The sequence below is a fragment of the Dermacentor andersoni genome, chromosome 2 (assembly GCF_023375885.2).
Source record: "Dermacentor andersoni chromosome 2, qqDerAnde1_hic_scaffold, whole genome shotgun sequence".
In the NCBI taxonomy this organism is placed as follows: Eukaryota; Metazoa; Arthropoda; class Arachnida; order Ixodida; family Ixodidae; genus Dermacentor; species Dermacentor andersoni.
In genome coordinates, this window is record NC_092815.1 from 41,808,687 (window position 1) to 41,828,514 (window position 19,828).

A 19,828-nucleotide genomic window follows, 5' to 3' on the forward strand; every position below is an offset into this window, starting at 1 on the left:
GGAGGCCACCGAAGTCGCTGCGCCGAACTGGCCACAGCATCACCATCGCCCGGGGTGACTCGATCGTAGTCCGGGGCAGCAGCGCAGACGATGTGCAGGTGACAGCAAGCCAGGGGTGACTCCAGTCATGCTGCGTACACTCAACACACTCGGCAAACACTAAAGTAGTGCAAGGGAGAGGAATTCTGCATGCGCATCGCCCACGTGGTACGATGACAACCTCGGCTAGCAAAAGATCGGGCAGCTACTCAGATGCTAAGTTCATGTGAACGAAGCTCGCTTCCTTGAGTCGAACGAGTAATTTCAGTTCGTGCGAGGCTAAATAGAATGAGGGAAGCAAATTGCAACGCCTCAACGCCACGGTCCACCAGGTTGTGTCCCTCCACGTGCGACAGGCAGCTTCGTAAAGCCTTAGGCCTAAAGCGTCGCTACCTTGACAACTACCGGCATCCAAAAACAACACCCAAAATTAGCGCAAAACAGGCAGCCGCGAGGAGACGTCAGCTCTGTGAGGTGGTCCTACTCCACTCGGTGCACACAGCATCCGAGTTGACGGCGCCCACCGTCCCAGACGGTGTCGCATCGCCCGGTGCCAGGCCACAATACCAGTCAGCCCGTAGTGGCACCCGTGGCCCGCGGCCACCCGGCTCCCAGAGCCGCGACTTCATCAGAGTCAAAGAGATAGAAGAAGCTATTTACATAAGAAATTCGGACCACCCACGAGGCTTCCGTACTCACTCGCTTCAGGCTTGCGAATGCTCCGCGGGCGCTAAGCCTCGCTCTCCCAGGATGCAGACCACGTGGCTCTCGTACAGACGAATGTCATTAAAAAAAACACTTGCGAAAAAGCTTAGCATGTTGACATGTTCAAACACAGTTCAGCCACCATCGCCTCGCTCAAGAAAGCACGCCGCCAACGCTAGCGATCAAAATCCATGCTAGCCCTACGCTTCGGTTCAAACAAAGGTCTCGAACAAAGCAAAACTGTTAAATCTATTGTCCGATGCCCCAAGAGGCCCCACGTTGGGCGCCAGATGTGGGGTTCTCCTCCGTGCTCTTGGGACAAAGGAACGACAAACACTGTAGTGCAAACAATCACAAGGGCATTTATTGCGCCTTTCATAGATCAATGCCTGCTAGCCGAGTTGCTATCCACAAAATATGCCAATGGGAGTGCGGCAAATCTAGAAGTCCGACTCAACGCGACTGGATAGCGAGCGAATATGTTCGCGCCATGCTGAATCCCAACGCCTGCTCGTTCGCGCGTACGGTCACGCGAACGGTGGCGCGTTCGAAGGCAGCCACGCGAGACGGTCTCGCAGAAGCTTGGATCGGCGCACGCACGGCACGTCCGAGCTGCTTGCCGTCCTGCCGCCCAAGAGAGCAAGCGCCTTGTCTTTCGGCACCCAAGTAACCCCGCCTGTCGGCGGCGTTAGCAGCGCACCACTCGCGCCATCTCTCGTACTGCGCCTCAACCACTCCGAAGTCGGATTACAGGAGACACGCTATGTGGGAAAAACATATCAGGGGACGCGCGAGAGTCGCGCATCCCCACAAGTTGTATGGTGCTATGTGATAGGCTGCTAGAAAATGCATAAAGATTGAAAGTTTGGACCTGCTGTTGTGGCTGACTTTAGATGTCCTTATTTTATTGACAATACCTCAAAAGTCCCACAGAATGAGGTTTTACATGAGGGGTGGATAATATAAGGCTAGTAAAATAATGATTCAATGGTAGTCTTGAAGCATACATGATTGCTGTGTTGGATGACCTGCATAGGAAGGTCATTCCAGTCTTTGGCTGTGTATGCGAAAAAGAAAGTATGTGGGGGTTTACCGCTTTGTGGTGAGAAATGGACATCTGACAGGTTGGCATGGTGACAGGGCTATTAGCTGGCAAAGCCTGATAACATTTCTAAAAAAGATGCAGCCTAGATATTTTATGACATGTTTTAAATCATGGTAGACCAGTGGTGGCCTTTAAATCCATGACACTTGTTAGTCAAGAGTATTGTAAGTAGATAAGTCTGACAACATGATTTTGCATGGATTTGAAGGTGTTAATCTGGCTAGATTGGTACAGAGTGCACGTTCGACGCACCATATCAGTGCCATAGTGCATTGCCATGGTAGTAAAAAAAAAGCATGCATAAAGATTCTGGCACAGATTAGAAAATCCTGGGTGGTTTAACTGCTGCAGGGCTCCTATAGAAGATTGGTAAATAATAATGCTTATATAGTGCATCAGCTGTGAAGATATTTGTACTGCTACAGTAGTATGGAAAAACTTTGCCTAGTTCAGCAGTGGAGTTCATTTTTCACAGTGCTCTGATTGATCAACATCAACCTGAAATTAATCTACTTGGTTCATAGAAGTGTTGTTAAATGGAATTATGCCCATAACATTTGTCAGTGAATGTACAGTTTTAAAACATAAAAAATAATTCTGGCACTGCTACACATAAGGAAAGGCCAGAAGGAATTTAAAAATGTGCATATGCTTGGTCACTAAGAAATTGTAATTATGAAAATTTTCGTTTAGCAGTGTAATAAGTTGACTGATTCTGAAGGTTTTTAATTATGTCATGATAAGTGGCCTTAAATCTGAGGGTAAAAGTGTCATATAAAATGGTACACGTTGTGTAAAGAAAGTGCCTCTTATGAGAAGGCTTCATAACGAATGAAGGTCTTGGACAGGTTTACTTCAGTGTTAAAGTGTGAGCTACTTGTAGAATTTTTATTGCAGAATACAGTAAAGTAGCAGTACAGTAATTTGCAGGTATCACTATGCTCTATAAAAGCATTTAGGTGTTCTTCATGTTGTTGGAAATGACCATTAGTGTGTCATGTGCATTTTAGCATTCCAGCATCCTATCGTGCTAGAGATATACACACGTATATATTGTAAAAAGCCCTAGTCTAATGTGAACTGTGAGAAAAGTTTACAGAAATGTATGCTTGTGTGTAATCAGCTGACAGGTTTGTTGCTAAGTGGTGGTGTAACCCCTCACATTCACACCCTCATTTTTAAAAAATTTTATTTGTTAACAGGCAATATTACGTAATGTAAAACATCTGTTTCGCTAGAACTTTGAATGTAGCAGAGAGAGCTTTCTGGATATAACAGCTCTGCGACTGCACTTCTTGAGAACTGCTGCATTGTCCCTTCAGGTTCCAGGCACTTTGGAAATTTCGTTATCAATGCTGGCTGAGGATGGAAGAGGCTGCACACTTAGTTTTCAAGGTAATTGATAAGTATTTGGGAATCAGCATTATCATCTATGCATTTGCATTTAGGTAGGTATTGTGTGCATTCTTTCATTATGGTTCAAGTGTAACCATTCATTGGGACATACTAGCTCTGGTGCAACTCTTCTTTTACACTTTCTGCATGTGCCCATTGTCATTAAGCTTGGCGTAGGTTTTGGTGAGTTAGTATAGCATAACTTCACGATACAGTGCAGAACACGACTAGGCATGAACAAATAAATTGGCTACAAAAAATGCTGTGTGTTGCCAGTTGTGTACTGCATTGTCGTGAAGTTGTCCCATTGTCATCGTTATCTGTATTCTCACACTGGACTACATTGCATTGCTTATTATCGGTAGTTGCATGGGAGTAGGACTTGTCGAATAGGTACAACTAAATTACAGGGCATTAAGTGTGATATAACGAAAATAGTTGTTTTCACACAGTGTTGCAGCACTCAGTAGTGTTGCCTGGCATCTACACAACTTGCACTGAACGTGGTGTTGCCGTAATTGACACTTCAAAAGTTGCTTTAGAAGCAAGTGTGGCTGGACCCCTTATTACATGCTTACACTTATGTGCAAAGCCTTTAATAACTGGGGCCTGTTGGCTTAACAGTACCACAAATAGGCCAATAATCTGTCTCACTTTGCTTAGTTGAATTTTCATTTTAGGCACACTTTGCTTTATTGCAATAGAAACAGCTGAGCTTTGTTTATGTCCTTCACTGTAGTGGGGAGAAGACAGCCAAGAATAATGTCCAAGATGATGAACCATTGTGGGAGGCGACGCGAAGAGGTAGCTGCCATAGCTACGGGTTATTTAGGCCAGCCAGCCATCGCGCAGTGGGATCTTGGGAGTGGCTGACATTGGGGCCCCTCGGGTCAAGTATGCTAGCATGTTCTATTGTCGTGCAACCTGCACGTGAGCCCATCTTCATCGCCTGCCTTGGAGGAGATAATCATGCTGCTACAGGGCCCCTCTCTTGGTGCAAAGCGCGATTGAAATAAAGTTCAGTAGTAAAGCACAGGTAAAGTGTGCAGATGGTGTCGACGTTGGGTATTGAGTTCACGCGTTCCGAGAGAGATGTACCAGGTGGAACTAGCAGCATAGGTTGTGAGTGAGGCACAGCCACAGTGATACCATAGTGCGAAATTGCGACCTGTCACAGGTTCTCGTAAATGCCCGATCTTCTAGAAGTCGGAGCTCCAAAAGTAGACCATCTGGCAGCTCGGGACTTGTGTGGACATAGCGCAAGTGTTGGTCATCCATGTTGTTGACTTAGAAGTGATTCTCTAGCTGAAGAAACCAGATGGCAGAGCTGCTCCTGCAAAACTTCAGTAGGCCATGCATCTGTGGAAGGTGTGAGCACAAACATCAGAAGGCTTGCCTGTTGCTCCATGCGGGGAAATCTGGAATGCTGATAGCATCAGGGTTGCAGTGGTTGCTGAATGAATCGTGAAGGTTGTGCTAGTGGCATTGCCGTGCCTGCGAGAGTAAAATTTGTGCTTAGTGGAGCCGGTGGGAGAGCTTCTGTATCAGTGGTGAGTGAAGTGCCCCCGAACAGAAAGCGAACAGCTTGCGGGAACATCTAAGAAAGGAGAGCGGCGGCCTGTGGAATGGCCAAAAGCGCTTACATTTGACCCAATGAGTTCCTTGGAAAGAGTCATTGTGCAGCTGTCTTTGAGCTGGGGAGGAGGCTCACAAACTGAGTAAAGGTCTGATGCGGGGGCCAGCGCATGCTGACGATCGGCACGGGTGGGTGCAGGTGATGTGGGACAACAAGACGCGGAATGACGCGACGATTCAAATGGCGAGAGTGGTTGTGACTCAGCGCTCAAGGTGACATAGTGAGCAAGGACGGCTGCCTGCAAGTTGTCGTAGAAGTCGGGGTCGGGGCGGCAGCCAGAGCCTGGAACGCAGCCGAAGCCTGGTACCTTGTTGAGAAGGAAGTGGCTGTCCAGCTGGATGAACCAGATGTCCTGCATGTCGATGTAGAATTTCTGGACGCTGTACAACCGTGGGACGTCTGCTGGACTGCAGGAGACCACGTCACTCGCCTTGGTAGAGTCGGGTGTGCTGATGCTGGCATGGCTGGGCTCGGTCGTCTGGGTCTCCATTTTGAGGGAAGGCTGCGCAAAGAGGTAGCTGCTGTAGCCTCAGTTTATTTAGGCCGGCCAGCCATGGTGCAGCGAGATCTTGGGAGCAAACGACACTGCGGCCGCTCAGGTCGAGCGCGCTAGCGTGTACTATTCTTGCGCTACGTGCACGTGAGCCCATCTTCTTCGCTTGCTTTGGAGGCAGTAGTCGTGCTGCTACACCATGCATGTACACTTTGATTGTGTACATTTTTTCTTGTCTGAAAGCTACAGCTGTACTCTCATTTAAGTAAGGCACCCATGCGAGCTTCATCTTTTGAAGTCCGAAATGCCTTCAGTCTATCACAAGTTGCAAAGTGCATGTGGGAACAATGCTTAGGTTGCATGGCGTTATGCAAGACAGACCATTTAGTGGCTCAAATTCAGCCATCAATTGTGCAGCTTTACCGTGAGCCTTTATATAGCAGCATTTATAGTTCTGTTACATGGTTTTCAGGTTCCGTGTGCACGTGTAGTCAATACCAATGCACTTGGAATTGCCTCAGTGCTTTTGTGAAAGTGTGCAGGATGCGAAGATATTAGATTGTAGGTTAATTTTGGATGAAAAATTTTTCCTTGTGTACATTATACTTTGACGTAGTAGTCCTGCGGAAATTCGCTAGGTGGAGATAACTATTTAATAAAGGGAAAATCAGACATCCATCCGCAGAACCACTACGTCACACTTGCCTTTGCTTTGTGTTGTCAACAAATTCGACTTCGCCCTGCCATCTGCTAGCCACCTGGTTAGCTCAGATGGTAGAGCGGCTGCCCCGGAAAGGCGGTGGTCCCGAGTTCGAGTCCCGGACCAGGACGAATTTTTCTTCAACTCTGAGGCTTTTCTTTCGAGGAACCCGTATGGGTTTCCTTTGTAGCAACTGCTACGAATGGGTGGATGTCTGATTTTCCCTTTATTAAACTATACTTTAAGTTCCTATAGGAATGAAAAATATATTCTGTCAAAGCTGTGCAGGAAGCCACAGTGAAAATGGCTGTTTTATATCATAGCACACTAAACTGCTGCAGATTTATCTATCCTCACATAATTGCACAGCATTAGTGAGTAAAGCAGCTACTTACAGATTAAGTTATTTTTCTTTGTTTCTTTATTTCAGTACATGAGAAAACCTCATTCTTGTTAAGTTTTGTGAAGCGAGCAAAGTGTATTTGTTGCAGCAGGAAAATGGCAGTCTCAAGTAAAAGGCAGCTCAAAGAAATGCTAAAGGCTGGTTAGTTGGAGTGGCAGGCCACGCTACGGGAAATTTATGTTAAATTTTTTTTGTGCCAAGTGATGAGTTAGTCACCAAGCAAATTGTTGTTTTCTTAAAGTTAATCAGGTATAATTTCTGTTTTGATTGATGTTAGGTATACTTTTTAGGGATGTGCGAATATTTGAAAATTTTGAATATTATCGAATGTTGTATTTTTAATATTCTTATTCGATTTGAAAACCAGGTATTAGAAAATTTTTCAATATTCGATTGGATACGAATATTCGAAACAGATTGAATATATTGTTGGCTGTGCGGCAGCAAACATGGTTCTTAACGTTTATTTCTACATAATCTAAGGAAGTGTGTCTGATTTTGTGAGTTCACCTGTAAAACATGCTTAGCCACTGGACGGCTAAGCATTGCAGTAAAGCCAGCCTCTCAGTAGCAAAGGGCGCATGTTTGCGAACAGTGAGGGTGCACTCTTTTGCAGGTTCCACCCCAAATTCTGAGCTTATTGCTTGGCGTCAAATGCGATGAGTGACGGCTGGTACAGGGTCAAACGCCTCTGAGTTTACTGGAAAATTATGCGGTATAATAAGGCACAGGTTGACGAGAACTGACAACTAGCGGATTTTCCAAAGCTAACATGAGCCAAATACACAATATTTTACTATAAAGGCTTACTAGTTTAATTTATTTTATCAGTGACAATGTAGTTTTATGTTTCCACATGTTCATATGAACCAACTTGCTAATAAATGCATGTACATATCATTATCCTATATTCGATTCAATATTCAATTCTAAGTATTCATATTCAATTCATATTTGAAAAGTTCGAATTTCGCACACCCCTAATATTTATTCTTTGCCACCCAGTTATCACGAACATCAAGCGGCAATCAACATAATCATTATAAGACACAGTATAACAGGCATCAAATGTGTTTCTACAAGTCTAAAAATATCTAACAAACCGATTTTGTATTAGGTTTGCTTTGATTAAGAATGGTGGGCTTCCTTTCACAAACATCTTTAATTAATGCTGCCTGAGCTCTAAGCCAGCCAAGAGATATTTTTATTTTTTTTTAAGCAATAGCTTTCTTTGGCTCATCTGCCCACTTTGCGATTTGTTAGTTTCTGGCTGCTTACAGCTTGGGACACTTGATGTCACTAGGTGCTTCTAAGCACTGAATGAAAGTACTAGACATGGGGCTGTCAGGATTGGGGGCTCAATCCCATCGCTCGTGATCCGTTGTCAAGATTGGAGTCGGGCATGAATCAGAAGGTAGCTGGCCCATGCCGTCGTCCAACTTATCCACGCTGAGGACGTTGATGAAGGGAAGGACTGCTTCTCATCGAGAACGAGGAAATTGGGTTTATTTACAGTATTTATATCAGTCTAACATGACTGTTTGAGAAAGTACATCAGTCTAACACGACTGCTTGAGAGAGAGTGACCTGAGCAGCCGCACAACAGCAGTTTTTAAACACTCGGTCCTCTCCCGATACAAGGTGATGCGAACGTTCGTTTCGTCATCGCAAACTAGCCGCCTCCCCGCAGGACGGTCTACACACACAAATGCACACACGTTCGAATGTCCGGAGCCGACGTCAGAGGGGCCCCGTAGAACTCGGAGCCGTTCCGGGTAGCGCGTTGGGTAGTTTGGGAACAATGGTTGGCCCGCCGAACTCATCCCGTCACAACGGCGATGAGGCTAGAGGTTGGTGGCGGTTTCAGCACAAAGCCTGCTTCATCGAACGCATCCTAGCTGAAGCGACGGAGAGTGGGGGATGCCCATATTGTTCCCCGACACAAAGTTGATTTAGTCACGCTGTGGCTAGAAGTTGGCGGCGACGCTCCCGGAATGTTGCCGCCATAGTTGTAACTGGGTGGCAAACTTGCACTGCAGCTGGCCATTCTTAACAGCGCCGGAATGTTGCCGCCATAGTCGTAACTGGGTGGCAAACTTGCACTGCAGCAGGTCGTTCTTAACAGTGCCTCCATGGCCCGAAAAATCTCGACTGTCTAGCACTGACAACCACTGGGCAGGAAGAAAACGGCTGGTGGCCAGGGGGTGATTGATGCCTTGGCTCGCAGCGACCACTTGTGTATTGATGTCACCGCCCCAAAACATCCAACAAGGACAGGCAACTGCAAAATGAACCCCACAACACGGCTCTGCGCTGAGATGACGTACCTTGGCTCCCACTTTAAACCCGCTAGGCCTCAAAAAAAAAAAAAAACATAAGTGCAGAAAAAAAAAAAATGGTGCATTTTGCTATGCCAATTTCTGAAGCAATTTTGTGCTGACAAATTTAGCAAACATGGAGGGAATCCTGCTAAATGAGAGATCTTCTTGGCTTAAAAAAAATTAACACTAGTAACCCTAAAATTTAGGCGGGATCCTCAAACACAGAATTCAAATTAGCCTGCGCAAACCATCCGCATTGCTATGCAACTTTCCCTTCTTATATCTAATGGAGAAGTTGTACTCTTGGAGTGTGAGACTCCATCGGAGCAAGCGGCCATTCTTGTGTTACATTTGATTGAGCCACGTCAGAGGACAGTGGTCGGTCTCAAAGATGAATTTCGCTCCGTACAAGTAACACGACAACTTCTGGGCGGCCCAAACTAAACAAGCGCATTCCTTCTCTGAAGCGCTGTAGGCTTCCTCTCTTACATTTAGTTTACGTTTGGCATAGAGGATAGGATGCTCCTCGTTATCGTCGCCGACCTGACTAAGTACCACGCCTATACCTCTGTCGCTTGCGTCGCATTGAACTATGAATTCCTTTGTGTAGTCTGGCGTGCGAAGCACAGGACGAGAAACCAATAGCGTTTTCAAACTTTGGAAAGCGTTCTCTTTGTCCTTATCCCAGTGTACGTTACTCAGTGCTCCCTTTCGGAGGGCGTCCGTTAATGGACTTGCCATTTGCGAGTAATTCGGAATGTACCGTTGATAGTACCCCACAAGTCCCAAAAATGAACGAAGGTCTGTTTTCGTGCGCGGCTGAGAAAATTCTCCAATCGTAGCTATTTTCAGCTCGGCCGGCCGTCTCATGCCCTGACCAACAACATGGCCCAGATAAGTAACCTGCGAACAACCAAACCTACACTTTTCCGCTTTCATCGTTAAGCCGGCTTCCCTCAACTGTGAGAACACCTGTTCGAAGTGCGATACGTGTTGTTCCCAGCTGTCCGAAAAAATTGCTACATCATCTAGATAGAGCAAGGCGAACTCCTGCAAGTCTTTTAGGACAATATCCATTAACTTAGAGAAGCTAAACAGCGCGTTCTTCAGCCCGAAGCTGAGTGCGAGAGGGCGAAAAGTGCCTACACGTAAGATGAATGCGGCATAGCGGCTGGCACTTTCTGAAAGGGGAACTTGCCAGTACCCCCGCACGAGATCTATAGTTGAAATGTATTTAGCAGCGCTAACTCTTTCAATTCGTTCCTCAATGTTGGGTATCGGGTACAGCTGATCCCTAGTGATGGCATTTAACTTCCTGTAGTCAACACACGGACGAGGGTCCTTGTTAGGAGTTTCTACCAGTATTAACGGTGACGTGTAGTCATTCTCAGCGGGCTCAATAACTCCCAACTCTAGCATGCGCTGTATCTCTGCCTCCATAATCTCTCTCTGTCTTGGAGACACCCTGTAAGGCTTTGATCTTACTGGTTCGGTTGATGTCAGCTCAATTTCATGCGTTATTAGTTCGGTTCTACCCGGCCGATCGCTGAAACTGTCGAGATATTCCCTTAACACCTCTTTTAGCTCATCTAGCTGCTCGGGTCTTAGAGCGTGCGAGCTTACCGAGTGTTCTACTACTTCTTCTAGGCCGATTTCAGAGTTGGAGGTCGCCCTATACTCCTTAAGCTTGGTACTAGTGCCATCCTGCTCTTTGATGGTATAGTTAACGACTCCGCTTCGCTCTACATACGGCTTCATCAAATTACAGTGATATATCTTCACTTCCTTCCTGCGACCGGCATTTTTAGAGCATAGTTAGTATCTGAAAGCTTGTGCAACACTTTAATGGGCCCGTCCCAGTGAACTTCAAGCTTGTTCTTTCTTGAAGGTTTGAGGATCATTACCTGGTCTCCGGCGTTAAACATACGAAGCCTCGCATTCTTGTCGTAATAGAACTTGGCGTTCTTTTGAGCTATTCCCATGTTCTTTCCGACTAGTTCTTGGGTTGTGCTTAGCCGTTCCAGCAAATTTAGCACGTATTCAACCACTGTTGGACTCTCCCCTCTTTCCTCCCACATCTCTCTTAACATTCTCAGTGGAGAACGGAGTGTCCTCCCATACACAAGTTCTGCTGGTGAGAACCCTGTCGCTTCATGTGGAACCGTTCGCAAAGCAAACAAAGTTGCCGGCAAACAGTTCTCCCAGTCCTCCTTGTGCTCGTAACAGAGCGCACGCAAAACTCGCTTAAGCACCGAATGCCACCTCTCTACACTGTTTGACTGAGGGTGATAGACAGAACTGTGTATTAACTTTACCCCGCACTTTTGCAAGAATGTGGAAGTCGGTGCGCTCGTGAATACTGACCCTTGATCTGCCTGAATTTCGGCTGGAAACCCAGCTCGTGCAAACACTGTCAAAAGCGCGTCTACTACTTCGGTGTAACTGAGCTCTTTCAAAGGGATTGCTTCTGGAAACTAGGTAGCCGGACACAGCATGGTAAACAAGTACCTGTAGCCCGATTTCGTTTTTGGAAGAGGCCCTACCGCGTATATTACAAGTCGTCTGAAAGGCTCTGTTATTAAGGGCACTACCTTCAGTGGAGCTTTCCATGTCTCTCCTGGTTTACCAGAACGCTGGCAGGTGTCGCATGATCTTACAAAGTTTTCTACATCTTTGAAACAGCCAGGCCATTAGTATTCCATAAGCAATCTTTCCTTTGATTTGTTTATGCCTAGGTGGCCGGACCACCCATTTCCATGACAGAGACTCAAAAAGTCCTCCCTGTACTTAGTAGGTACGACTAACTGATCTAAAATCCTACCCTTTCGATCTCTGTAGTGCCGATACAACAATCCTCCTCTCTCATGTATCGTCACGTTGCGCCTAGCAGTGCCTTCTTTAGCTGTGTCATGTAATTTAGCTAAGCTCTCATCATTCTTTTGCTCGGCTGCCAGTGACTCTCTATCCACACGTAAGAGCTGATCAAAGTTCTTTGAGGCCGTTGATAATAACGACCCTGTCTCGCTTGTGAGTGCGTCAGCTTGCTCTTCCTGCAGGCTAGAACTTTGACACTCTAGTGCTACGCTCTCATTGAGCTGGTCAGCTGGCAGGCTCTCCTCAACTGTTCTTTTGTCCCTCGGGCCTAGCTCGGATTCGGGTATTGAAGTTATCCCCTTTTCTGCTTCCGCTGGAGGAGCTTGTGCATTTTCAGCCGAAAGCGCCGCAATCTTACGAGCTTGGCCTCGGGTCAATGCCTGTACTATGCCCTCTCCCAGTTTGAGCCCTTTGTCACGCAGTAACTGATTCGAACGATTCGAAAATATGTAAGGATACTGCAGTGACAAAAATTTGGAAACTGCAGCCTCAGTCTCTAGCTCCCCGACTGGTCCACTGGTTTTGACTTTGGCCATGGGCAGACACACGCTGTGTTCTTCTACAACCTGTTTTATCCATGCTACTTCTCCGGTGAAGTCATCTACCGTCACGTAAGACGGATGGACAATGTCCATCGTGGCGGCACTGTCTCTTAGCACTCGGCATGGTTTGCCATTAACTTGTAGGTCGTGAAGATATGGACTTAAAAGTTCCATATTCTCATCTTTTTCCTCCACGTAGGAGAAAACTACGCTAGGCTTCCTGTGTCCCAGTTTGTGGCATTTGTAACAGCGAATTGGTCTAAAAGATTCGAATTTTCTTTTCTGTTCTTCTTGTGCAGTTTCTCCGTTAAGTTTCTCCTCGCTCTTTTCTGCGGGCTTTTCCGCCATGTCTACAGGCTCAGATCGTCTAGTTTGCGCACCCCTTTTGAACGGAAATGGTTTCCGCGGTCCATTTCGACCGTCCAAGCTTCCGTCCTCGGTGTTCAACTTTCTACGGGTTGCGTACTCTTCGGCTAATTCAGCCGCCCTTTCCACAGTGTTTACATTCCCTCTGTCTTGCACCCACAGTTTCACAGCTTGGGGGATGGTTTTGTAAAACTGCTCTAGACACATGCATTCCATGATCATGTCTCTGCTGTCGTACGCTTCCGCGCTTTTAAGCCACTCGACTAGGTTCGCCTTTAAGCTATATACAAACTCCGGATATCCCTCGCTATCTTTCTTGCCTGTGCTCCTAAACCTTTGCCGAAAAGCTTCGGCTGAAAGGCGGTATTTCTTCAGGAGACTAGCCTTAACTTTTGCATAATCATATGCATCCTGTGCACTCAATCTGGCGATTACTTCCACCGCCTCACGCGGCAACATAGACAGCAACCGCTGTGGCCATTTACTCGGGCCGAAGTTCATCTTTTCGCAAGTCCTTTCAAAATTGCTTAGGAACAAGCCTATGTCGGTCCCGACCTCAAATGTCTTTAATAGCCTGTCCATGCGGTACGATTCTGCCTCACTTGATCGTCCCAGAGCGCCTTCACTTCCTTGAGACAACTCCAAACGTTTGCTTTCAAGTTCAAGTTGAATTTTTCTTAACTCGCGATCTTTATCGCGTTCCTCTCTCTTTCTGTCCCGTTCTTCTCTTTCTCTTTCCCGTTCTTCTCTGTCCCGTTCTTCTCTTTCTCTGTCCCGTTTCTCTCTTTCTTTCAGCAGTTCAAACCCCATTTCAATTTCTTCCTCACTTGCCTTTTCGGAAATTAGCTCCAATAATTCCGATTGTAGCATTTCCTTGCGTACATCTAGGCAAAGTTCCTCACCAACAATCAACAATTCGTCTCTCAGCAGTGTCCTTAACTCCATGATTGCTGCTTTACTGCCTTGGTCCTGCTCGCTAAATCTAGCTAGGAAAACACAACCTAGCTAACAATCAACAATCTAGCTTCCCTACTGTTCTAAACAGAACAACCACAAAATGAAGCCTAGAGAGTCAAAGCAAGAACCATGCACTCACCGCAGTCACAGCACCACGTCGCAAAGTCCATCTCACCGCTGTCAGCCAGTTGTCAGGATTGGGGGCTCAATCCCATCGCTCGTGATCCGTTGTCAAGATTGGAGTCGGGCATGAATCAGACGGTAGCTGGCCCATGCCGTCGTCCAACTTATCCACGCTGAGGACGTTGATGAAGGGAAGGACTGCTTCTCATCGAGAACGAGGAAATTGGGTTTATTTACAGTATTTATATCAGTCTAACATGACTGTTTGAGAAAGTACATCAGTCTAACACGACCGCTTGAGAGAGAGTGACCTGAGCAGCCGCACAACAGCGGTTTTTAAACACTCGGTCCTCTCCCGATACAAGGTGATGCGAACGTTTGTTTCGTCATCGCAAACTAGCCGCCTCCCCACAGGACGGTCTACACACACAAATGCACACACGTTCGAATGTCCGGAGCCGACGTCAGAGGGGCCCCGTAGAACTCGGAGCCGTTCCGGGTAGCGCGTTGGGTAGTTTGGGAACAATAGTTGGCCCGCCGAACTCCTCCCATCACAACGGCGATGAGGCTAGAGGTTGGTGGCGGTTTCAGCACAAAGCCTGCTTCATCGAACGCATCCTAGCTGAAGCGACGGAGAGTGGGGGATGCCCATATTGTTCCCCGACACAAAGTCGATTTAGTCACGCTGTGGCTAGAAGTTGGCGGCGACGCTCCCGGAATGTTGCCGCCATAGTTGTAACTGGGTGGCAAACTTGCACTGGAGCTGGCCGTTCTTAACAGGGCCTATATAACTCTTGTATGGCGACCAATTATGCCCGTCTCTGTAACAAAAAATTTGTTTCCTACATAAAACCTGAACATATAATTTCGGCTTAGAGATATCTCTAAAGCACACCAATCTGGAATGGTGAATTACATTTAATCTTTAATTTACTTTATATTCTTTGATTTAGCCACTCAGTATGCGTCATTGGGTGTGTGCCCGTTCTTGGCCACTCCTCCAGAATGGGCATGTCCCCTACAATTCGTACATAAAGCTCATCAACCCAAACTAAACCAGTCTTTATATAGCATCGCATAGGCATCGCCAATAAACGAAGCATTGCTTCATACTGATTCCAACATGTGCGTTGGAACTGCATGCAGTATCAACAGGGCTGGATTGAACAGGTTTTGGAAGAATGAAAAGAAGGCATGAACATTTAACAAAAGCTATTGTGAAAACAACAAACATGTACATATGAAAATATGTAATACGTATATATGTTTCATACAAGGAAATATTTGACATCCATCCGTATGTAGCATGAAGCTACAAAGGAAACCCACGTGGGTTTCTCAGAAACAAAGCTTCATAGTTGAAGAAAAATTAGTCCTGGTCCAGGATTCAAACCCGGGGCTAATGCCTTTTCGGGGTGGTTGCTCTACCATCTGAGCTAACAAGGAGGCTAGCAGATTGCAGTGCGAGGGTGAATTAATCGACAACTCGAAGCAGAAGGACACTGAATATGGCAAATCAGTTCTGCAAAGCACAGGAAGGTTCATGAAAGGAAAAATTTACATCCACCTGTATGTAGCCCGTAGCTACAAGGGAAGCCCACACAGGCTTCTCAGAAACAAAGCTTCGTAGTTGATAAACAATTTGTCCTGGTCCAGGACCAATTTTTCTTCAACTACAAAGCTTTGTTTCTGACAAACCCGTGTAGGTTTCCTTTGTAGCTTTGCGCTATACGCAGGTGGATGTCAATTCTTCTTTTGATTAACCTTCCTCCACCTTGTGTAAGTCCGAAGAACTGATTTGCTTTATATATGTGCTACATATATATATGATATATGATATTTGCTACATAGCATGATATGCTGAGAGATGCTTACAAAGATATCAACCCAATGTTGGTTCCACCGAACATCTTAAGTTTGCCTTGTGTGCTTTTGCAGACCTTCAAGTTATTTAGGTCGCATACATAGTAGATCATTCCTATGACATTTTCCTTGGGTAATTGCAGGTGCCACCTCCGACCATTGAGTTCACCCTTCCCAGCCCACGCATTGCCCTTGACTGTGCACCTGTGGCTGATCCTCCCTGGATGCCTCAAGTTAAGACTAAAGTGGAAGAAGTTACCATCAATCAGGACCAATCTGTAAGGGGATGCACATAAATTGAATATGGTGGTCTTGAATTGATATTGCAATTTTTTTTCTTTAATGGCTAAGTTTGGTAGTTTGAAGTCTTTTGTTTGAAGTTTAACTGCACTCATCCTTAGTAAAAGCACTGAAAGAAAGTGTAATTTTCCTAAAACTGCCTGCAACTAAGCCTAGCGATGTGTCGGGGTGCATCATAAGCAACAGCATAAGACTTCGCCCATTGAATTTAATGGGGCACTTGGAAGAGATGCCAATGGCTATTTGAGTCTCGTTGCAGTACACTTAAAGCAGCCTAGCTTCAGTATCTTTTGCAGTGCATAATTGCAGTGTCACTGTTAGTTGAGCCGACCTCATCAGGGACTCCAGGAAGCACTTACTACACCGCAGGATTTCAAGGGGTATATTTAAAAATGTTTGACTGTTTTGATATTTGGTCTGTTTTGATATTTTTGACATGATATTTTTGACTGTTCATTTCTTGCAATAAATAAATGTCCTAGACCTCTAAACTAAGTACATAAAGAACAGTGACAAACCTCAGAGCACCATAAATAATTTATTTTAGGAGTTTTTCTACAGTCAGTTTCAGTTGTATAACTGGGTGTATAAAAGCTGCTAAAATAAATTATTTATGGTGCTGTGAGGCTCGTTACTACTTTATCTAGAATTTAGGGCTCTAGGGCTTTTATTTAATGCAAAAAAATGAATAGTCGAATATATCATGTCAGTAGCCATTGTGGGGTTCTCACCCGTGCTCTTGGGACAAAGGAACGACATACAGTAGTGCAAACAATTACAAGGGCATTTATTGCACCTTTCATAGATCAATGCCTGCTAGCCGAGTTGCTATCCACAAAACATGCCGATGGGCGCGCGACAAATCGCGGAAGTCTGACTCACCGCGACCGGATAGCGAGCGAATATGTTCGCCCCTTGCTGGATCCCAATGCCTGGTCGTTCGCGCGTACGGTCACGCGAACGGTGGCTCTTTTGCACGAGGCCTCACGAGACGGTCTCGCAGAAGCATGGATCGGCGCATGTGCGGCACGTCCGCACTGCTTGCCGTCCCGAACCAAAGAGGGAGTGCCTTATCTTTCCCGCACCCAAGTAACCCCGTCGTGAGGCGGCGTTAGCAGCGCAACACTCGGCCATCTCTCGCACTGCGCTTCAACCACTCCGACCGCTGCGCCGCCAGGCCACGCGGCGAAGCCGCACTGCAGGAGACGGGAGCTATGCGGGAAAACGTGAGAGTCACGCATCCCCACACCATTTAATTGGAAGGATTTACACAGCTGGTATCACCGTGAGCATCTATCTTGGAGAAAGGTCAAATCTATAAAAAGCTTTATGGGTTTTTGAAATCAGCTATTGCACCTCTTCATGAGCTAACACAAATATTGGTACCTCAAAATTTCACTAGTAGCAAAGTCTGTGCCAGTGGTAAGTTGGCTGTACATATTGACATTAAACCACTCCTGAAACCAGTCCTGAACCACTCATCAGGCTTGGTGAAGAAGCATAGTCTGCAGATAACTTGCGTTTCTATGAACATCTCAGCCAAGTTCTCCAGTTGTGCACCGCACATGGAGCTCGCAAGTGGAGCGCAAAGTTATCTTTCTCGCAAATGCTTCCTTTTCAACAGGAGCCTGCTCCTCACTCTTTCCTGGATGCTTTAATTCGTAATATAGTGGATTGCCATGCATGGCCACTATTGGCCAATAGCTAACATTCGGAGCCATCAATCACGAGGGATGTTTGGATCAGTGTGCTTCTTCCTATTTTTACTGTGAAAATTGAGTGAAAATTTGCTTCCAAATTTCGATAATGATTGCATTCTTTCACAAGAGACTATCGTCCGCTCACGCTCAGCCGCGGAAGCCTGCATAGAAATTAAACTTTGGCTGCCCTGCTTATCGATGTCGTAGTCGTTGGGTCTCGCCAATTTTGACTAGTTTTGAACTCTCAGCTAGCCTTGAACCACGCAGAGATTAAGGCCAGACCACACGCACTCTTGCCAGTGGGCGCTCACTCCTGGCCGCTCCTGGTTAGATACCCTGGCAGACTATTGATAGCGCTTCAAAATGTGCAAGTTGGATGTGGCTACTATCCGTCGGTCAAGCTGGTGAAGGACAAAGCCAGTCCTCACCACATAGCATGGTCAGACTCAAACCCTGTCGTCGTGCGTGAAGCAAATGCTGCGCATGTGCAGTGCAGTTGCATGTAGCTGCGGTCTGCTATGTAGCGTAGATAGCGTGGCCGCCGCGGGGTGTCGCGATGAGATCATCAGTTGAGCACACTGCAGCTCGCAGAGGACAACCGTGTTTGGGTCACGTTAGGTGCGTCATAGGTGCGAAAACTAGAAGTAGTGGCATCTATGTTGACATCCAAAATAAATTTTAAATGCATGCCAAGGTGACATTGAGTAAACGGAGCATTGTGGGCATGCCACGCTCTGCTATAGCCTTCGCAGTGCAAGGAATTGAAGAAGGAGTGTAATGCGAGAAGGCCTTGTTTGATTGCCAATAACTCCGCTAAGAATGGGCTGGGGTGCATTTGGCAGGCATTCTCAGGTCATGAACAGAAGGTTGCCACTATCCCTCAAGAGAAAAGTGTATAACAGCTGTGTCTTACCAGTACTCACCTACGGGGCAGAAACCTGGAGCCTTACGAAAAGTGTTCTACCTAAATTGAGGACGACACAATGAGCTATGGAAAGAAGAATGATGGGTGTAACATTAAGGGGATAAGAAAATAGCAGATTGGGTGAGAGAACAAATGCGAGTTAATGACATCTTAGTTTAAATCAAGAAAAAGAAATGGGCAGGACATGTGATGAGGAGGGAAGATAACCTATGGTCATTAAGGGTTGCAGACTGGATTCCAAGGGAAGGGAAGCGTAGCAGGGGGCGGCAGAAAGTTAGGTGGGTGGAGGAGATTAAGAAGTTTGCAGGGACAACAGGCCACGATTAGCACATGACCAAGGTAGTTGGAGAAGTATTGGAGAGGCCTTTGCCCTGCAGTGGGCGTTGCAGCTGCTGATGATGAATTCCACTTCAGCTGAACACGTTGAAGTACTTCTTGCGGCAAAGTATTTCTGAAATAGCCTATTTTAACTTCAAATGCATTTCTCCACTTCGATAAAAAATGGTTCAGAGCCTCTTTAAGGAATGGGAGTACAAAAACACAAGGACTAAAATCCTGCTGCGTGCGTTTACTGTCCCTGTGTTTTTGCGCCACAGTTCCTTAATATGCCACTGTCAACTTAGCTCGAATGTTGCACAGTATGGTTGTGTTCTTGCACTTTTGCTGCTTGGAAATGAGTTCTAAGCTGCTCCGGTTTTCCCAGCTTGGAATCCTGTTGTAGAAAGCACCGTTTGAATATGTTATTTGGCATCATTAATAATCATACCAAAATAGAATTTCATACTTATATGCAGTACGACAGAACACATTTTTAGAAGAACACATTTTTATCAGCAATAAGTTCTAGCCAATAAGTTTTGTGTGCTTGGTTTTATTTTTCAATAGTATGCTTTTGATGCTTTCTGTTATTGGATTTGGATGTAACATGTTTGTCTTGCTTGCTTATTCCTGATTTGCTCTGCAGAAACTTGACTGTGTGCCTGTGTTTTTCTTTTGTGGTTATTGTTGTTTTATTGTTGTTTTCTTGATGAACCAAGAACTTGTAAACATCATGTACCCACTCCTGTCTTAGCTACTAAAAAGCAGCCGGCAGCATTGAATAAAGAAAAAGAAAAGAAAAACAAAGCTGGGGGTGTAATGTCGTTTTAGGGTTAGAATCTGCCATACACTGTTGAAAATTAATGGCCCTTCTCCTCCCCCTCTCCCACCCATCTTTTGCCTGATAATAAAAAGGTCCAAGTAGCAGCTTCAGATTTGAGAATGTACCATTTTGATCCTGTGAAATACCCTAAAGTCTGTGTACAAAATGATGATGTGATAGTGCTTTTCTGTTACTGTTGGAAAGACTAAGTCTTGTGTAAGGAGTACTTAATGTGTCTAT

The 19,828-nt window shown here is 45.8% G+C and overlaps 1 protein-coding gene across 1 annotated transcript in view; it reads left to right on the forward strand.

Annotated features, from left to right (window-relative positions):
- The window catches only part of unc80 (unc80, NALCN channel complex subunit), a 209,674-nt gene that overhangs the window by 113,074 nt on the left and 76,772 nt on the right, over nt 1-19,828 (forward strand). Inside the window, exons 32-33 of the mRNA XM_050189428.3 lie at nt 3,172-3,244; nt 15,666-15,800. Of these exons, the coding sequence (XP_050045385.1) occupies nt 3,172-3,244; nt 15,666-15,800 (208 nt within the window). The remainder of the gene's footprint in view (nt 1-3,171; nt 3,245-15,665; nt 15,801-19,828) is intronic.